Source organism: Tetrao urogallus (genome assembly GCF_951394365.1).
Source record: "Tetrao urogallus genome assembly, chromosome: 1".
In the NCBI taxonomy this organism is placed as follows: Eukaryota; Metazoa; Chordata; class Aves; order Galliformes; family Phasianidae; genus Tetrao; species Tetrao urogallus.
Window position 1 is genome coordinate 165,145,501 of NC_136813.1, and position 20,144 is coordinate 165,165,644.

The 20,144-nt window shown below is 36.4% G+C and overlaps 1 protein-coding gene across 2 annotated transcripts in view; it reads right to left on the reverse strand.

The window, feature by feature from the left end:
- Positions 1–2,653: 2,653 nt before the first annotated feature.
- Positions 2,654–20,144, reverse strand: part of CNTN1 (contactin 1) — a gene marked incomplete at both ends in the record, with an annotated part of 85,484 nt that continues 67,993 nt past the window's right edge. For both annotated transcript variants that reach the window (XM_079549502.1, XM_079549501.1), the window contains 4 exons: positions 2,654–2,733; positions 16,169–16,325; positions 17,455–17,567; positions 18,794–18,980. In XM_079549502.1, the coding sequence (XP_079405628.1) occupies positions 2,654–2,733; positions 16,169–16,325; positions 17,455–17,567; positions 18,794–18,980 (537 nt within the window). The remainder of the gene's footprint in view (positions 2,734–16,168; positions 16,326–17,454; positions 17,568–18,793; positions 18,981–20,144) is intronic.

A 20,144-nucleotide genomic window follows, 5' to 3' on the forward strand; every position in this document is an offset into this window, starting at 1 on the left:
AAACAGCCACCCTTACCCCACAGAAGCTCTTTCAGTTCTGCTAAACTCATAAGAACGCAGGGAGGGATACAAAGGCTTTCATTCTAACCACATTCTTACTGCTACAGAGAACCGCATCATTATTGTGAAAGCAGAAAGCTCTAATTCAAAAGACAGTTATTATATCTTGAGTAACATTAATACATTTATTTAACTTTAATTTACTTTTCATTCATAAAAAGGACAAAGCACGGTCCTGCTCTATTCATTTGAAAAAGAAAAAAGAAGATAAAAAGTAACTAAAAAAACAGTTCAATATTCATCTGTATCAAATAATAGTAATATCAAGTTTCCTGAAATATAAAGAAACAACAAATATGTCTATCTATATAAACTTTAATTAAGAACCTTGCGTTTTAAAGCAGATGATACATTAGTTAGTTTTTCTTTACAGCAATTTGAAACTTCAGGTCCCAGTCGAATTTATACAATTATGTGAAACAATGAAAAACTTTGAACTATCTGATGAGTACGTGAGACCTACCTCATCTGTGCTGCTGATTTAAAAAAGGAAGTGGCTTTCTCTCCCAGGTCATTTTCATGCAAAAACTAACCAGTTTTGCTTTTTACACCATGTATTAGAAAAGTAAAAGGCAATCATGCATTTGGCAAAAGTTTTAGTTGTGGCTGTAGATTATATAAAAATGAGTCATACTGCAAAAGAACAAAACCAAATGAAATACAATAAAACACACTTCTTTTTGTACAGAAGGCTTACAGCATATTAGCTTCTCATGTATGAAGACAGATCATTTCTCTTTCAAATAATGATACAGTTTACGAAACAGAGTAGTGCTTGACACTTTGACATTCCTCTATAGGGAAGTTATCACTTTCACCTATTTAAAAAATTTTCATATTGTAACAAATAGTTAAAATTAAACTAAAACAGTATTATTGGTACTTCTTGATGAAGATTCTACACTTCTACATGTAAATATATAGTACAAAATTATACAAATTAAAGAAGGGGGTGAAAATCATTAATAGGCCTATTCTTGCTTCATGTAAATATTGTTATGGACCTCTACAGTATCAGTTCTAAAAAGATAAAATCTATTTCTAAGTAGCTAGCAAGGTTGTGCTAATAAAATATGATTCAAAGCTTATAATTCTTGAAGCATCAGACATTGCACTATTACTCGAGCCATCTGATTCAGTATCGCTGTGTTTCTTCAACATTCACACTCAAACTAATTCCCAGCATACCATGGAAAACATAAAGAACGTGTATTTCTTTAAAAACTTAAAAAAATAAAACAAACTCCAAAAAAAACCACTGAAACACGTTAGACACAGTCAGAACAAAAACATTCTCTATCTCTAATAGAATTCCCATTTTGCAAAGGTCATAGCAAACATTTAGTTTCAACTGACATTTGGGAGCTGACTTTCATGTATTAACACACAGTTGGACCATTCAGTTCTCTGTCAAACAGGGAAACAGTCCCAGAACTTTAAAACTCTTATTTACAACACTATGAATATTAGAATTATATCAAATTCTTGAAAAAGCATATAGTTCTCCCAAATGTACGCTTCACCACAGGAAGGTAACACCTGGCATCTGCAGCATAGAAATGTAAATATAATAATTTTTTAACTGTGCTACTCTGTTTGTGTCATTTACTGTATATCTATTTCTTTTTTTATATTTTAAATCTTTTTACTTTAAAAAATAACATAAGCATCCTACCATTTCATGGTCCATTTAGGTGATCTTAATACTATATCTTCAGTCTTCTATGTGTTATATTGCTACCTTAATAATAATAATAATACTAAATCAAAAGTGATATATTGTGCTGCTTCCCTGAACGCTGACATTTCACTCCTAAAATCGTCAACAATGACCGTAACAGAATTTTCAACAGAACTGTTTTAAGAAAAAAAATACAGTAAATCTAGTGTCAGTGAAGTACAGGTAAACTCCTTTGAGCTGAGCATACTATGAATGTCTCAGGTATTCTGAACATATTTAAAAGAAAATTTTTCTTGCCGTTGACATTTACTCCAAGTCCTTCAAATTGTATCCAATAGCCTCAAGAAATATAGCTGTGAAAATGAACAAAATGTTTTTGCTTTGACTGTCTCTCAAAAAACCAGTAATCCCAATGAATGATGATGGGGCCATTCAAAAATATGCAGTACACAAAACATATAGGATAGTACAGACAGACGTAGTACTCTTACATTTATCACATACAATCAACATTTCAATCTCTATTATATTTCACAATTTGTTATTCAAGTTAAAGCACCTACGTATGGTGATTTTACTTTCACTGTACAGCCTATGTTATTGGATTTTAACACTGTAACTTGCCCCATTGGACCGAATCATGCAACTGTCACAGATCAGCATAAGTGTTTTTATAAGGCATATTGGAACAAGTTAAAAATATTTCTTATCCTTTCAAAAGTTGATTTACTTAATGAAGGAGTTCCTGGATGCCTCAGTCCTTTTAAAGTCCATAGGAAATCGGTAGGGTAATTTATTTTAAAGTGTAATTTATTTGGCTTAGGATGGTGCCACAGGAATCAAGAGTTGCAGTCCTCCTCTTCAAAGGGAGTCCCTTGTGTTCAGGTGAGGACAAGGTAAATCCAGCTACATTCAGAATCCCGAGTAGGCAAGGACAGCGAGGGCCGGCAGCACCAGGCCCAGAAGCAGAGTCGGCACTCCAGCAGTGGCACCTGCACAGTGAACAGAGAACAACGTGATGTTGATTTTTCTTTAGCATTACTCAGAGTAGGGAAACAAAGCTGGATGTCAGCAAGAATGCAGGGTAAGAAGACTGGAAAACCAGCTGGCATATCTCAACACAGCTCCTACCTGTATGGATAATCTGAAACGGACAAAGAGACTTTCTACAGCACAGCAGAGGACTTGGTCTTTTGTTCTGCAAGAGTTGTTTATGCAGCGTGTTTATACAAGCAGCAAGGCCATTCAGAACACATCAGTGTATTTTGATTTGGATGGTCCAACAAGCCAGGAGGTTATAGCAGGAGGCAAAAGGTCAAAATAAATATTTAAGCATGTGAAAACAAAATTAATGGAGTCTTTGAAATGTGATGAAGCAAAGAGACACCTTTGGAAAAGTTAATGTTATTATGATCAGCAATAATCTGAGAGATGTCGAAGAGCCTGGTCCATTTGTTTACCTGCTTGATTACAAAGTCCAGATGGCTGGCTTCTAGCAGTGTGGCATTTACACATCTGTGTCTGTGCAAGTCACAAGGATCTTTCTAGAAAGACAGATCTGCAGGCTTTATGCGTCAGTCTAAGAAGTTTCTGTATCTTTTGTTCTCGAATATTCTGTTAATAAAGGGCTTTACTAATTAAAAGTCATCAAAATATGATAGTGAGTGTAAAAAAAACCATGATGATTTAAAGTGAGAATTTGACCAAATAAATTCTGGTAGGTTACCTTCAAGCATTTATTTCTTCCAGTATTTCCTACCCACAATCATAATGAGAAAGTAAGGAAACTAGACAGAAATGAAACTGACTGATAACAAAAAACTTTTTTCACGAAGTCAGCAGCCTGAGTACAAATCAGACAACTGCAGAGCTCACCAGTTCATTAGTTAATTGTGGATATACAAAAGCTGTATTTTTCAATTGTTTGTGGTTCCCACATACATAATTGCAGGAATGTTTGTTTGTTTGTTTGTTTGTTTATTTGATGGTGTTTTCATGATATGTCTCAACACAGTATGGGTTTGGCTTCTTTTTCATCAGTGACTATGATGCACTAAACATGTACTATTCGCAATTCCAGGACACAAGCTTTGCTCCATGAAGAAGTCTTCTAAGAATCATCACATGCAATCTTAATCTTTGTACTAGGCAGGGTTTTTCCTCTTTTCAGTCATTTAATGGAGACTTCAGCTGTAGTTCTCCATGTTCAGAGCACTATCTTCTTTTCTCCTTCAACTTCAAATAGCCCTCCGTCCAAATTCAGGCAGTTCTTTGGAAAGCCAGTTGAGAGCATATCTCAAGCTAAAGTGCTTCTTCTTCTTTCCTTCAACTCGCTTATTGCAGTACTTCCAACTCATTCCTGAATGTTGTCATAGTGGGAAGAATTATGTTCCACCATATATATATATAATACATGTGTATCACTGGAGCAAGTTGGGTCTAAAAACACCTTTAGCCAAAATCAAATGTGTGTCCTCTCCATCCCAGGAATGGAAGGAAGATGTTCCTATAGCTTGTCATACAGCAACTCATTTAACAGAAACAGGACCATGAGCTACTCGCAAACAGAAGGCTTGGCTTGTTTACAAGAGGCCTTAAGCAGTGAATTTTGAGTGCTATTAGAAAGGCAGATCTAAAAGGCAGTGTCTCCTGACTCATGGGGGTAGTTCTACACAGATCCCATCAGAGATTTGTCAGAAAACTGCCTCTGAGATGGAGCCAACTATTTCCCTTCCTGCTTCTGTCACAGGAGGAGGAAGCAAGCATTTTCACATCATCCTGGTTTCTCTGCTGTCCATCCAGGGACAAAGTCCACAGCATCTGCCACAAAATCAGAATTTCAGGTCTTTCCCCATATAACTTCTTTTCAACTTCAGCCATGTTCCTCTTATTCTGCTCCCTCTTTGTAAGTCTCTCACCCCATTCCTCTCGGCTCCGCTCCTCTCTCAAATGAAGGCGTTTGTGCTGCTCCACTCTCTTCTCTGTCCCCCATATTAAACTCCATCTGCTGCTTTCTCTTACTTCTGACCCCCTCAAAACTCTTCTCTGCTCCGACTTTTCCCCTTTCCCTTAGCACGGTGGGGTTCCTTTCTGTACAGCACAGTATAAGATAAAATTAAGGAAAATATTGAAAGGTTGCTTCGAAGTCCCCATAAATGGAGGAGATTTACACTTAAGATGTATACAAATGTATGTTCAGATATATTCTCATACATAACAAGTATATATTCTGACAATTGTGAAAAGTATAGGAGCATATTTATCTATACTTCTTAGTGATTTGTGAGGCACATCATTCTTTTTGTGTAGTCTTTATCCTCAAATATCAAAGTAGTAGCTTTTAATGAATGAGTTAATGGCCTTAGAAAACAAATTCTATATTATATGCTTAAGAATATCCACAAGAACATATTCTGCCTTTGTCAGAGTAGGAAAATGCAGTTGTAAAGACACAACTAAAGACATATTTTGAATGCTGCTGATTAAAGAAAACATGAGGAAAAAATGATGAGAAAATAAAAGGAAATTTCTATCTGCATGAAACTATTCTACAAAGAGAAAGCAATAATAAATCTTGTCCCATTACAGCCATTCCTTACAATGCATCAGACTAGCGGAACATTGTGAGCATAAATCCACGTTAAATTCATCTCCTGTTTTCATATATTTTTTTGTGTTATACTACCGACCCACGTGCCAGGAACATATTTTACTTGAATTACCATTCACCACTGCATGATGGCCTGTATTCTCCAGAAGCTCATAAACAGAAATCAGTGCACATTGTGCCCGAGTAACGATCACAGTTAATTCTGTGCAATAGAGTACTGCAGTTGTGATCTGCCAGTTTTAACAACCTCTCAAAAACTAGAGAAATGCCAGATAAAGACTTACAGAATGTGAAGAGATAAACATGTGGATTTAAATGAAAACAGAAGGGTTATTAAACTCCTCTTGAAGTCTAGCCAGGCATGAACAATTTAGCAATATAAAGCTTCATTCTCTCCTCAGTGCTACAACATTTATTCTGTTCTCCCAGTCAGCATCTTATGTATCCAGCACACATGCCATTGCAAGATACAGTCATGAAAGTAGAGGCCAAAATGAAATCACTGTCACATCACCTAATTACCACTCCAACCCATTATCTGTGGACATCAGATCAAGATTCCTCATTTCCTTCAAATAAACACACCATAAATTCTTTTTTTTCCCAACATCCCCAAACAAAAGAAGCCATGAAATCTTGTTTCTTGCTATATTCACATGAAAGCTTTACTACTGTCTGCTGTAGAGTTCCTATAGTTGCTATTTTTAAGCCAATGACTAAACTATCCACAGAAACATATGCCTTATTGAATACAATTTGCATTTGATGCATGAAATTATCATAACTTTTTCCTTCCTTCTTTTCTCAGCAGCCTTCTGGAATAGCTATCTCACGAACAGCTGCTTACCCGAGTAAATGAAGGGCACAATTGCTGGACAGGTTTGCGTCCAGCAAGAACTTTACCTACTACAGGAACTCCTGGTAAAGTCCTACTAATCCACAGCTTTCTATTTGTACTTTATATTCTTTGTTGCCAATTCAATCATGAGTCGAGAGTAAATTTTTTTATATTTCTGAATGGAGATTCCAAATCTTCAGCATATTGAACACTGTGCAACATGTTTTCCAATTATACTCAAAAGTAATGAAATTAATTTAAGGTCCAAATGAAAGAAGTTGAAACAATTCAGACTTCTGCGTATTTCCCAAAACTCTGCAATGACTTGTTATTAAAAACATGTCATAATTTTCTTTAAGTGTTACCTATCTTTAAGACAAGACATTTCTGGACCTTTTCCCAACATTAGTATCCTTTCCATATTGATTACAAAAAAAATGTAGAAGACAATTTAGAAATCTTACTTTCATCAGGTCTGCGAAACAGGAAATTAGTTCCTGATCATCTGTGAAACTGTCATATGTAAATAACTTCTCTTTCTCAGTGAGAAAGCATTTGCTCTGCCAACATACACAAATGTCAAGCTGTTCCTTGGCTGATCATGAACTGATCCTGTTGTAGCAAAACTCCTTCTTTGCTTTTGTTATCAAGAAATATTGTTGAAGAATTAATCTGTATTAAATTACATCAGTTTTCTTAGTTCCTGGGAACTGAACATTGCGGGGAATATCTACTTGAATGTTCTAGTTTGAGGAGTGTGATCTGAAGTATCTCAGCTGACCCACTTATTGGGCTTTATTTTGCACTGTGGAGCTGACTTAGACACACTGTGCAGGAACAGAAGAGACAGCATGCAAAGCAAAACCTGGCCTCAGCATACGTTGTGGAGCTGGATCCTCATTGTCAACTGTTTTTTTCTACTCATCCACCCTCTACTGTGCTGTACAAACCACTCAGGTAGACGCAGACTGACCATCTGAATGATACAGTAGATGCAACACATTTTCCTGACAAAACCTGTCATAAATTTATTACAAGTGAGTAAGGAAAACAGAATATTTCCTTATCAGAATTGAGATTTTATATGAATAATAATCAATTTAAGTTTATAGCAGAACAAAGTTTTACTCTTGTTATTTAATAAATGTATGTGCCTTTGCACCTATTTTCAAAAAATGGATTTTTTTTTTCTTGACAGAACTCCTATCTACTTTCCTGGAAACAATATGCTCCTTTTGGTCCAGTGCCCATGAAGCAATGTCCATCAGGGCTACCTGTTTCTATATTTCTCCTTTTTACTTTATGAAAGGTAAATGCAAAGCCTTCTCAAATTTTCTATCTCCTTGTTTGCAACTAAGCATGTTCACTTCTGTGGGAAATAACTGAGCCAACTGGAAAAATTATTTTTGGAAAAAGTATTTTTGCCTCCTCAGATTCTCTGAATACTGTTTGTTAGTTTCTTTAGCATCCCCTAGGCTCCATCAATATCTGTTTTGAGTGCATATTTACCCAGGCAGAACAGAAAAGTGGGAAGGGAGGAAATAAATTTTTTTTAGGTTAAACTACACAGCATAAAATAAGAGTTGATTTGTCATTCTGTGAACTGGTTTCTGAAAAGAAATATTACTTGTCTCAGCTGGAAATAGCATCTTCAAGAAGGGCTACTGCTACTAAGAAGAAATGGGAAATATCGGCAGACATGGTTTCAATTTTGCTATTCCTATTCATGGTAAATGGAAAATAATTGAACTAATTAAAATATGTTTATCTTGCATCGGTGACAACACTGCTCAGTCATAGTTCCAAATTTCCATTGTCTAGGATTACTTCTGTATAGGTATGAGGAAATTTTTTTTTCTTGTCTATGCCATAAACATTTCAAGAAAGGCTCCATAGAGTAATTCTGTGAAGTACAGTTTTGCAGCACAGTAGACATGTGATGGCAATAACGCTGCCTGTGCATTTCCCTGTGCTTAGTGCTGTGCTAATGTTTACTGCGTTGCTTTAGAACACTTTTAAACCTATTACAAGAACAAAAGAGACAGCATTAAAAACATGTTCAAAGGACTACTGATGGTCTGAGTGGTTTATTCACCCACTATTAGTTTGTCTTCTCCTACTTAAGAATCCGTAACAGAGCCAAACAAGCTTTTTGTTTTGTTCTGGCAACAGCACCTGGCTTGCTGGAAGCTGCATGGGCTACCTTTCTATTGACTCTGGCCCCGCTGGAGACGTGCACTGCCAAAATGACAAGATGCCTTAGACTCTGAGGAAAATGAGATAATATTCAGTTGGCAGACTATTATTAAATGTCAATAAATGTGAATTATTTCTCAGAATCTTCTTCCCCTTTACAGATTATCTTGCATGGATAGTTAATTAGAAGACCACACACAGTATTTTTAAAATGTACTTTTAAAGTGATATGCTCAACAAATAAGAGCAAGAGCAATCCGTGGAGGTCTGTCTGTGACCCAGATTTGTACTTTTTACCATTTTGTGAGATTCAGGCAAAGGCTTGTTATACCTTTCAGCATCTGCTCTCTCTTCACTTGTGAGCAATCACACCTGACAAACTGGCTTACAAGAAGCTCAAGCACTACTGCCAGACCAAGCAAGGCTGAATCATGTTTTCTGTTAAGAAGAGGTGTTCACTGCTGGAAATTGCCCGCTGAAGCAGCAGGAGGAGCTTGGAGCAAGTTTTAGTAGGTCATCCATGTAGAAAATCTCATCTGTGATTACAGAGATTGCCCGGTATGGCAAAACACTTGGCTGTGAATGTTCCGCACTGATATATTTTTCATGGCCTCAGAAATTATGGTTGATAACTTCTCAGAGGAAGTCAACTGTTTTCTCTGGCAGTCTCATTGACTCGGCCTAATTTTTCAGGAAAAAAAAAAGGGAGGCTAGAAAAGAAAGTTTAATCATAACCTAGAGAAGAATTTACAGCCACTTTTCTGGTTCTTCCGACTGGTCACTGGCTTGTCACACAGTACAACACGGGATGCCCTAGACTTCATGTCTTCTGATATCTGTCTTAAGAGACTCACTGTGGTTCTACATTGTCTTTTTCTGATTCAGTTTTTGGAATGCATACTGGAAGAACATTACATACCGTGAGAAAAATAAAATATACAGTCACAGCTATTTCTTCTCAGTGTGCATCATTTAAAGACCAAAAAGCACAGATTTGAAAAGGAAAAAAAAGAACATATATGTTAAGACTAATGTTTCTTAGATTCAAACTTCTGTGATGAATCCAGTCTCTAAAATCAAAGAACCAAAAGTTCACAGGTCAATCAAATTTTCATGCTGATTGAGAAAAAAAATTGTGACTGGCCTTCTTTCAGAATTTCTCAAATGATAAAGTTCTTACTTCAGTGACGCTATAGAAAAAAGCCACAAGCACCAAATTTGATACTCTGAACAACTCATTTGAATAGATATGAAAGATTCGTTTGAAATTTCCTACTTCGACAGCATTAATATTCCTCCTTCCCTTCCCCACTGGCTGAATATAACTGTTGTACAGGAACAGAAGACAAACAAGTACCTTGGTATCACTCTCACAAACCTTATTTATAGGACAAATCTATCTTCACCTCTCCATCTATTGCTTCTACGAAAAGGCTTTAGAATACGGTGAAAGTACAATATATGGCATTAACATTTAAAAGCAAGAACATTCTGACATTTTAATCCTTGAAGTATCCTGAAAATGGCACGGAGCATTTTAGTATGTAATAAGATGTACTATTAATAGATCTACAGAAAGAAGGCAAACATACACCAGTATTTCCCATATGGTCACTGTCATTAAAGATAATTCTAACTTAGCAAATAAGTGCTTTTATCTGTGCTTTATACCTGCAGTAACTAAAGTAAACAGAAAATCACCAATGGCTTTTCTCAGAGAGTCACTGGTTTATGTTCAGTTACAAGTAAGAGAGAGGTTTCATGCAAAAGTATGATACAGCAGATGTCTAATCTAGGAGCTCTGAATCACTCTCCTCACTAAATGAGAAGAAAAGTAGTTTGGTTAGGTTAGGTGCATACAACTGAGAGTTATGAGCATGCCACCACTTCATGGCACCCCTGAGATAATTTGTTAACCACTGAACTTAAAAATAATTTGAATAATGAACTTCTATTGCTACTACTAAAAATTAAAACGTGCAAGAATTGTCACAGCTAGAAACTATTCCCTTCTTCATTCCTTCATCCCTGTGATCACCTTTGAAATCCTGTCTAGATTATTAAGGGGAAAAAATAATGAGATGAGCCCTTCAAATATTACTTTAAACCACTCTAAAGATCACTTGCCTTCCTTTGATTTCTCAAAGCAATTAAAAATGCTGCATATAGTTCAGTAGTTAAATGTCCTACCAAGAGGTGAAATTAGAATATGCATTTGTGTTAAATTAAATCATTATGCATCAAAGGAATTACTCTATTAATCCAAAACATGCTTCTTAGCATTCAGTCTATGGGCTACGTGATTTTTTCTGCAGTGTTCTATTTATTGTGTTTCTACATTTAAAGAAGTGAGAGTTAAAATACATAATGAACATTCAGATTTCTTCCATCTTCCTCTAATGTTGAAGTGAATATACTATCAAGCATTTTGCTTCATTGTTGAATTGATGGTCCTATTGAAACAGTGTCTATCAAAAAGTTGCCAACTTTTTCAAAAAGGTATTTTTAACTGAATAGTGAGCCACAATTTATTTTTCTTTGTCTACTTAAACATCTTAGAAGTCAGTCATTGATTGGTGGATAACATCCAAGCTACTGAGAACAGTAAGGAGAGTATGTGAGGATTTGAAAAGAATAATCCTTTGTCTATCAACTAAATATTATTCAAGCATTTTGTAGTACACTTTCCTAAAGCTGGAAGCACAGGGTCAGATTTAATGAGCGATACCCAAGCCTTCGCCTCATTCAGGACACTGACTCCAACAGTGGTCTGTAACAGATGAAATGGAAAGAAAAATTCATTGCCTGCAGAGTACAGTTTTGGTCTCATATTCTTCCCCACATCTGTCATTCAGTAGTTCTTGAGTCAAGGTCTGGATATAGGGCATTAATTTAAACAAAGCAGTGACAGATGAGGTCTGTATTTATAACTCTGTCCTGTTCAGTCTCCTGGCACTGGAAGTTCCACAGTTTAATTCTGTGCCATGTAGAAGAGTATTATTTGGATAGCTTTCAACTTGCTGCCTGCTTTTACTGAGTACCTCCATCCACATACTATGAAGAAAAGTGAATGTTTTTCGAGTTTAGTTTTTCCCTACTGTGAATGATTACTTTACTAACTACCTTTAGTCTAGATGAAGATCCTTGCTTCACTTGCAGATTTCACCCCTTCCTTGAATTTCTTGATAGTTTTTCCGTATTTTTATTGAGTATCTTTTTCTTATCTTTAGAACTTTATCATCAGAAATCCAACTACAGTAACAGAGACTGCCATGTAACATACAGCCAGTCAGGGGCCTCTTTTCATAAGCATGCCTTATGATTTTTACCTGCTTTCTCCTGTTATTTTTCCTATGACTGCAACCAACTTTGCAACAGACAGACATTTTCAAATTATGATCAAGAGAGCTTGATTGTAATACATAAAAACTGAATGACCACCTGATTTGTTTGACACTAATGTGTGCAGCATACATTAATATCCCCTTTAAATCATAATTAAAAAAAAAAAAGATAAAATAATTAAAATGTTTGTGAGTTCCTATAGGTAAAAGTTTTCCATTTTGCTTTGAAAAAACTACTTACTTCAAAGTAAATATTTCTTCAGGATCATAAAACATGGCCTTGGCAAATAGAACTCATAAATACACATATGCACATATATATTTATATGTAAGCAGTGAAAGCAAAGCTATAATTTAGTTTAATTTTGTTTTCTTGCTGTAAGAATATGCAGTATGTAAGTTATTCTTTGTCTATGTCACTACTTAAAATGGGATATTAACCTTGTTTTAAATTTGAAGGTTATAAACGAAGGTGTTATCTTCGTTTTTTTTTCACAGTATTTTCTTAAACATGAAGTTACTCTCCTTCCTCATGGATGCAATGTTAAGATTTGAGAGCTTGCTTCTATTTTTCTTTTCTCTGGCATAAATTATCTGCACTGAGGCCAATGCAGTTACATAAGTGAAGTGAGAGAAGTACTGAGTATCCCATGGTTTTAGTTCTGACTTATTGCAAGATTGCTTTGATTACATTAAGACTAGTATTATGACAAAGCATTGCAATCCATAAAGCAAAAAAGAGACAAAAAACCACAATTTTCAGCCTTTAATGTATTTCAGAGAAAATAGATAAGCCTACGTTAGCCGTTGGAACAGCTTTATTTGGCCATACAAGTAGTGCCAATCATCAAATAGTTGTGGTACTTCAAGAATTATTTTTCAACTGCATGGCTCATGTATTTATTATAATGGGCTTGAAAAGTATCTGCAAACTCTAACTGTATGACAGGCACTGCTCAGTAAAATACAGTGGTTCACAACTAGTCTACAGATTGTAGCAATACGCCAAAACGCAGCTCAGCATATATGCAGTGAATGATTTTATGAAAAGAACTCACATTTCAAGATGCTCACAGAGCAGAAATGTGTGTGTGATGGCTACTTGCTAAATTTCCTTTACATCGTGCTCAGCTAAAATAGTGCATCCTTAGGAAGGTGACTGGATATAAGTGGGCAAAGGTGCTTTAGGATGTTTTGTCTCCTTTGTCAGCCTATGCCTAGCTTTTTAGTAAGAAAGAGAAAAACAAGGTTTGTGCCTTAAATAAGAAGCTAGAAATAACACGCAGTTCTAGTTTCTTTTATATTTGACTTTCAAATATAACTTCTGCTTGTTAAAATGTACTGTAGATTTCATACATAAGATCTCAGGGCTATCTAGGGCTCCTGAGCTAGATGTTCTTGTACACAATTCAGAAAGAGCTTAGAACTGCACATCTACAACACACTGACTATGCTGTAGCCTCCTAGCACAGAAATTTCAACCACACAAATCAAGGAAATGATTTTGGTTTGCAAAAAAGTGCAATTCAGATGCCTGAAATACTGGGCAAATGGTGCTTCTAAGGTCCTGCCTGGCCTCCAGTTGCTGATCCAGAAGACGTAAGGTCTCCTGTAAAACCTGTCATACCTGCCAGCATTACATGGACGTCTCTGCTAATCTAGGGCACGTCAAATGCCAGAAGCATTGCTTAAGCTGTTGAATGTTTAAATATCTGAATCACACCCTAGATGAAAACTGTTTATAATGGAAATATAGTTACCTAACTTGGTCAAATAAGGTAGATTACTTTGGATTTGATACCCAATGAATAGCAGGAAGACATAAATTTGGAAGAAACACAGGTTTTTTAGACACTCCTCTCTCTTCCGTGCATCCTTTCAGTTTGCTTAGGATGCGTTCAATCCTGGTCAGCATCCAGGCTATATTCAGTCCCTGCGCTTGCTGCTTAATTCTCCCCACTCTTACACAAGAAATTAATGTAGTTTGAAAATTCTGGAATCAGATGCCTAAAGGCAACGGTCTGCTCTAAATTACGTAAGATGCTTTATGCTTTGCTTTCTCTGTTGTTTACATCACTCTAAACATATAAGTTCCATTCTGGCCAGCTGACCACCAAAACATTTGTTTCTAGGAAACCTAACCTCCTTTTCAGGTTTCCAAGAAAAATCATCATCCCAGATAGCATGGGAACTTAAGGTCATTCAAACCAACTGTGCATAATCACAACCTTATATAAAATTACACATTAAGGAAATGCTACACAAATCAGGAAGGGACACTGTATATCCTGGAAAGCTAGGACTCTGGGAAGGATTTAAGGGTGGAGTTGGAAAACAATCTGAACACCATTTTATAGTCCAGTGCAGTGAAATAAACGACTAATGAAAGCCTTTCATAAATAATGCTGGGAGTAGTAAATGTAGGGAGCACCTCCTCAGACAGCAGTACATACAGTTGTAGCATTTATAGTCCTGAGGGAATTCTCAGAAGTCAAAGAAACGAAGAGCTGTCAAAATTCTTTAAGACCTGAAGAAAAGGCTATCACCGAGAAAGTCAAGGCACCGATTCCATTTAGCATCTGATCAGTTACTTGATTGATATGTATAGGTTGATCCAAAAGTGCTGCCTCCTACTTATTTCCATGAGATATAAAAAGCACAGTAATGCTATTTGACATTGCAAATTCTCACATACAAAACACTCTTTTTCAACATAGTCATTTCCATTACCCAGGCATTTTCATCAGCGATGAACAAGAGCTGGCATACTGAGCTCCTAAAAGTCTGTACCAGCAGAAGTGACCCACCATTGCTGTCACCACTGCTGAAATGCACCACTCATTGCTTCATTGTGTTCACAACTACTGGTTGGTCTCCAGAAACATTCAGCAAGTGTTGATGAATGTCAAGGAATGCCATTTTTTCTGCATGGGGGAATTCAGTGACACAACTTTGCTTAATTTGCCATTGTGTCAGACTGTCCCTCTGCTGCCATCTGTCGCACCGCAACAACATGTAATGAATATTGGTGGGAAGGTTCAGCCTCTACTGCCATACCACCACCTCTGCCTCTAACTTTGTGAGCCAACATAATAGGAGTCATTACTTTCAGAGCAGACCTTTTATATACGTATCGTAATCAAGGGGAATAACAGATATAATAAGATTTTTTGGTCTAGACAGAAGCTATAAAAGAAAGCAACGGGTGGATCTCAAAACCAGATAAAACTAGGGCAAAAAGTTGTCATCAGCGAAGGTGATTAATGACTGGAACCAACTCCCATGATTCTCCATCTCTAGATTCCATTTTACCAAGACTGGAGTAGATGCTTCATCCGAACGAGACTAGTGATATCCACGAGTTCACATTAGGTGATTTAAACTGTATATATTACTGAAAAGCAGCAAGTCAGAGATCCATTCTTTTCAGAATTGGCAGATTTTCTTGAAGTACACTCACAAGATAGCAGAGATGTTGCTTTTTTAAAAGACACAATAATGATTGCATTGATGGTGTGACAACAATATTGTTGTGTTTAAACAATACTATCCACAAAGTTCATTTTTTAATTAAAGAAAAAAAATAAAATAATACAGCACATGTTTAAATTATAATTGTGCGAAAACACTGTCTGAGTCCTTGATATCATTATATCAATTATCATTATTATCAAATATTATTATCAAATATCAATATATTATCAAATATCATTATATTTTCTGCTTTACACAAAGTGTGCTAAGACACTACTTAAACTGCAAAACTGGTAGGCAAGAGATGTACAGATCATGTCTGACCTTGTATTTAGAGTCAATAGTGAATATAAGATGAATCAGCCTGGCCACCCTCTTTATCAATCATCCAAACCACTCTGAAGTCGGACGTTTTGCATCTCTCATTTCTTTTTAATCTGTATGCGGTACAGCTTCTCCTCTACCTTGAGAAGTGGAACTCTTCTAGCAATTGGTTTGTGGACCACTGTGGACCACTCTTTTCTCAGTTGTCTTTCTCCTTGTTGTGACAGTTAACAGTGGAATGAGATGCAGAGATACCAGATACTAGGAACTACAGGATTATTGGAAGTTGACTTCTTGAGCCCTAGGCATGCACATGTATTATGCATGTGTAGTTATGCTTGCAGTAAACTATAGAAAGTGGCAGCATAACTGAAGGCACCTGTAGAAGCAGTGATATCTGGAAGATTGACAGTGCTTCCTGGACTGAGTTGGGACACTACTGAAGTGTCTTGTGTGCATTATCAGTCTTCAGGAAAACTTAAGATAAACCATAATTATCAGTGCAGTCACTTCTGAAGAGCTAGCTACCTCTCCAGTTTTGAGCATGAACGTAGTGGACATCTCTGGATAGTACACAAGAAGAAAGTGCTTACTCCAAGATTTCCAAGGAGTATTGGAAGGAAGGAAGAAGTTCTGCTCACCTGAAATTTTAATTTGAGCTACTTCTCCATCTCCTCCTTCACTGTGTGCTCGGACCTCAACAACATATTCACCATCACTGGGGACTGGGACCTCTATTGTGTGTTTTCCAGTTGAAAACAACTTGCCTTCATGTTGTCCATCTGGTCTATAAAGCACCTAGGAAAGCCAGAGCAAACATTTTTATTAAAATGCCACATTTCCACAAAAACATATATGTACAATGAGTGAATTAAAAGGTATTGGGTTTATGTGTGTATATATCTCAGAACTTAGCTGCATCTTTTAGTACATCTTTTAGTACCATCTTTTACCTTTTTATCTAGGGTGAATCTAGAAAAGACATTTCTTCATTCCTTTCTCTGTCATATAATTTACACCACCTTTTGAAAAATACTTTCAATTTTCTACATTCAGAATAAGTGTCTGAATGATGGAGGACAGGAATGGAGGGTGTCAAAGAGCACCAAATAAAAATTTCACTTCTCAGTTAGGTTTTTTAACATAAAATTGATTACCATTTTCATAAATTAAACAATTATTAATTTCAATATTAAATTTCAGTGCTGTTAAACTATTGCAAATATGACAGTGTATGTCTTGTGGGACCTTTAGAAAAGATCTCCACTTTCTCTAGAATTATCTCTGGAAAATATTTACACCAATTCCCAGGAATTAATTCAACTCCTCAAGGAAAAATTGTATGTGTGGAAATTAATACTGATTTTCCTACCACCAAGCAAGCAGCAAACTTAAACACAAAATTATTTTTGAAGCTTTTTGTACACTCTGTGGTTAGTATACACACTTGCTCTCATAGGCTAGGTGATAGTTTACTTCCCTTTTCCCTGACTGTAAAGAACTTGTGTTCTTTAACTGCAAGAACTTGAGTTCAGTTCTGCAACTGTAGCTCCCATGGAGTTAGGAGAGAAAGCTGGAGCAATGCAGCTGGTAAAGGGAGAAACTATTAAAGAAGTTTTTTGAAATATTGTTTAGCCTATAGTCTAAATTTATCATTTAATCATACTGGATATCGGGTTGCTACAGTCAGAGCAGATCTAAACATTACCATAATATGGGTGACTACCCACACTATTTTCTCATCATATTGACTAAGCCCATCAGCTCTGCCCTGTGTTTACTAGATGTTTGAGATCTCTGAGCCTGACACCTTCATCTTGAGCATGCAATTATGTTAAAGCTCACTTAGGTACTAAAATGCATTCCTGTTTAAAAATGCAGCTCATGTAGAATATGCATAGATAAAAATTGTTTTCACAGGTCATACTTTGTATCCTTCAACTGCAGACTCATTTGACATTGCCTTCACATGATCCCAGGTGATGATGTACCTTGAACCAGATCTTACAGAACTGATGATTCTTGGACGTTGGCTTGGAGCTGAAAAGCAACATATGCATTAATGTGCAAAGAACTGAGACTTACTTCACAAACCTTCAGTGAAACTTTCATGGATATGCAGAAACGTAAAAAGGGAAATTATATCTGATCTTCATATAGCTATGCAGTTTTCTTCTTTGAACTAAGTGCTGCAGCTTTGCCCAGGCAATTTTGTATGGCTTGTGCAGTGCCTGCTTTGTGGGTTTGTCCTTCTGTCAGAATGGAAGTGGCCAAAATTACCCTTCACTATGCTGCTGACCATGTGTGTTTGCTGGCATGCAAATATGTTCAGAACCTCCCTGAAATGTGGCTTAAGTCATATTTATTCATTGAAATTTAATATTTAATATTTAACCATTTAAAGGCAATTCTAAAGCATTTAACTCAATCAGAGAACCCCGCTGCAGAAGCTGTTAATCGTATTTCACACTGTAAATGTATAAAATATATTATTATTCAGCACAACCCTGCAGATCCAAGTTGCCCAGTACAGTATTTACTGACAGAAATCCTCAAACTGGTTGTACACATTTTTAGTGCACAGAAGTGTGTTATAAATACACAAGATATACTTCTTAATTGAACACTGCTAAGAATGTTCAGAGAGACCTGGAATATCATGTCCTGCTTTGGGTCCCCCAGTAAAAGAAAGACACCGATAATGTGCAGTGAGCTTAACACAGGGCCACTGACCTTGTAGGGAGCTGGAGTACCTGCCCTTTGATAGGAAGGTGAGAGAGACAGGCTTGTTCATTCTCAAGAAGAAGTTGCTTTCTTTGGAGCAAATTACGAGCAGCCTGTCTTCATTTATCAATAAGATTGAGCCAGGTTCTCTAAAGTGGTGCATGGCAGGAGGGATGAGTGACAAAAGACACACATTTGACTACAAGAGGCACAGACCAGATGCTAGGAAAAAGTTAGGCTGTAGAACAGGGTTCGCAGGGAGGGTCTTCATCCCCACAAGACCCAGCCCTGTGCATCCTGGTCTGAGCTTGCAGCTGGCCTTGCTTTGAGAAGGATGTAGGGGCTTCTGTGTCCTTTCCACCCTTAATTAATCTGTAAGTGTAAAACTAGTCGAATTTTTTGTACAGAGAATCAATACTACATAAAGGGAGAAGGTCTGATACATAAATGAGGAGCCAAGCTTGAAGAAATGATAGATGTGATACAACATGCAATAACGACGTACAGAACATTATAAATAACCTAATGCTCAATTTACTTACGTGCTTTCCTGGTAATAATGTCAACGGTTCTACTGGGAGGTCCATAGCCTGCACTATTGAAGGCAGACACATCTATGTGGTAGCGTGTATTAGGCTTCAAGTTTTCCAGTTTGGTCGAATACTCTTGATTGCTTACTTGTACCCTTTGTGCAGCTGCTTCTTTATCATGAGCAGCCCAGTAACGAATCTGTAAGCAAATTGAATAATTAAATTTAACATACTTTGTTATAAGGAAAGCTTATAAAATACCATGTATACATTTTGATACTTCATACTCTGGATGTTAAGTGAGCTAAAAGACATTTAACAGCAATTGCATGGAACTCCTTCTCCAGGCGAACTATAGTTGCCTATAAATGTATGTATTATGACAATTTTTCTCAGAGTGGATTACTTTGTTCTCAGATAAGTCATTAAAAGTCTGGGAAATGGATAATGCCTTTGCCAAATGAGGCTATTTTCTTGCTGTTTTGATGCTGAGCATTTTACTCAGAACTTTAATATTGTTCTCCTACACTAGAGGGTAGACTATGCTCTGCTATTGATTTCACAATACTGCGTGTAAACTCTCTAATAAATCTATTCCTTTTGTACTTCTCTCTAGAGAAATGAGAAGAATTCAGTCATCTGGTGTGCGAAAATCTAGGTGTGCGTACATAAACATTTTCTGAAGTTCTCTGGCTAAATTCAATGTGATTTCAGAGTACAATGTGGCATTTGTCAATGTAGTTGAGAAAGGACCTTTAAATGCTTAAAATAGAGGGAAAGCATCAATGTAAACCTGTCTTAAAATACAAAGTCAATTAACTGTACAGAGAAAATCTGTCAGTTTTTTCATGAAAATTGTTCATTTAACTTTAATTCATTACATATTTCTTAGAAAAATGAACTAGACCATACAACCTCCCTGACATTCTTGAACACAGTCCTAAATGCACAACTACGACATTTTTTTTTTTATTTTTTTTTTATGATTAAAAAGACTTATAAATCATCATCAATAAAGATTGGCTTAAAAAATAATGAGATCTGAACGGATATCTATTTCTTACCTGCTTTTCCATGAGCTACTTGCTCACCAGCTCTTCTTCTATTGGCCCTCAGACTTAAATGTTTTATCACATATTATGTAACTTTTTTTTTTTCCTTTGAGTAAAAAGCATTTTTTCAAGGACTGTAGTAGTATCATAAAGATATCTGAGTGGACAGCCTTTGCCCGGAGATGAATGAGAAATATATGCCCAATCAATTCTGCAAGCTTCTCCAGAATGCTGGTAACCTCTGTTTTGTGAACAGTTTCAAATTGGTCGGGGATGTTAACATTTCAGCTGGCATTTACTACACTCTTCAA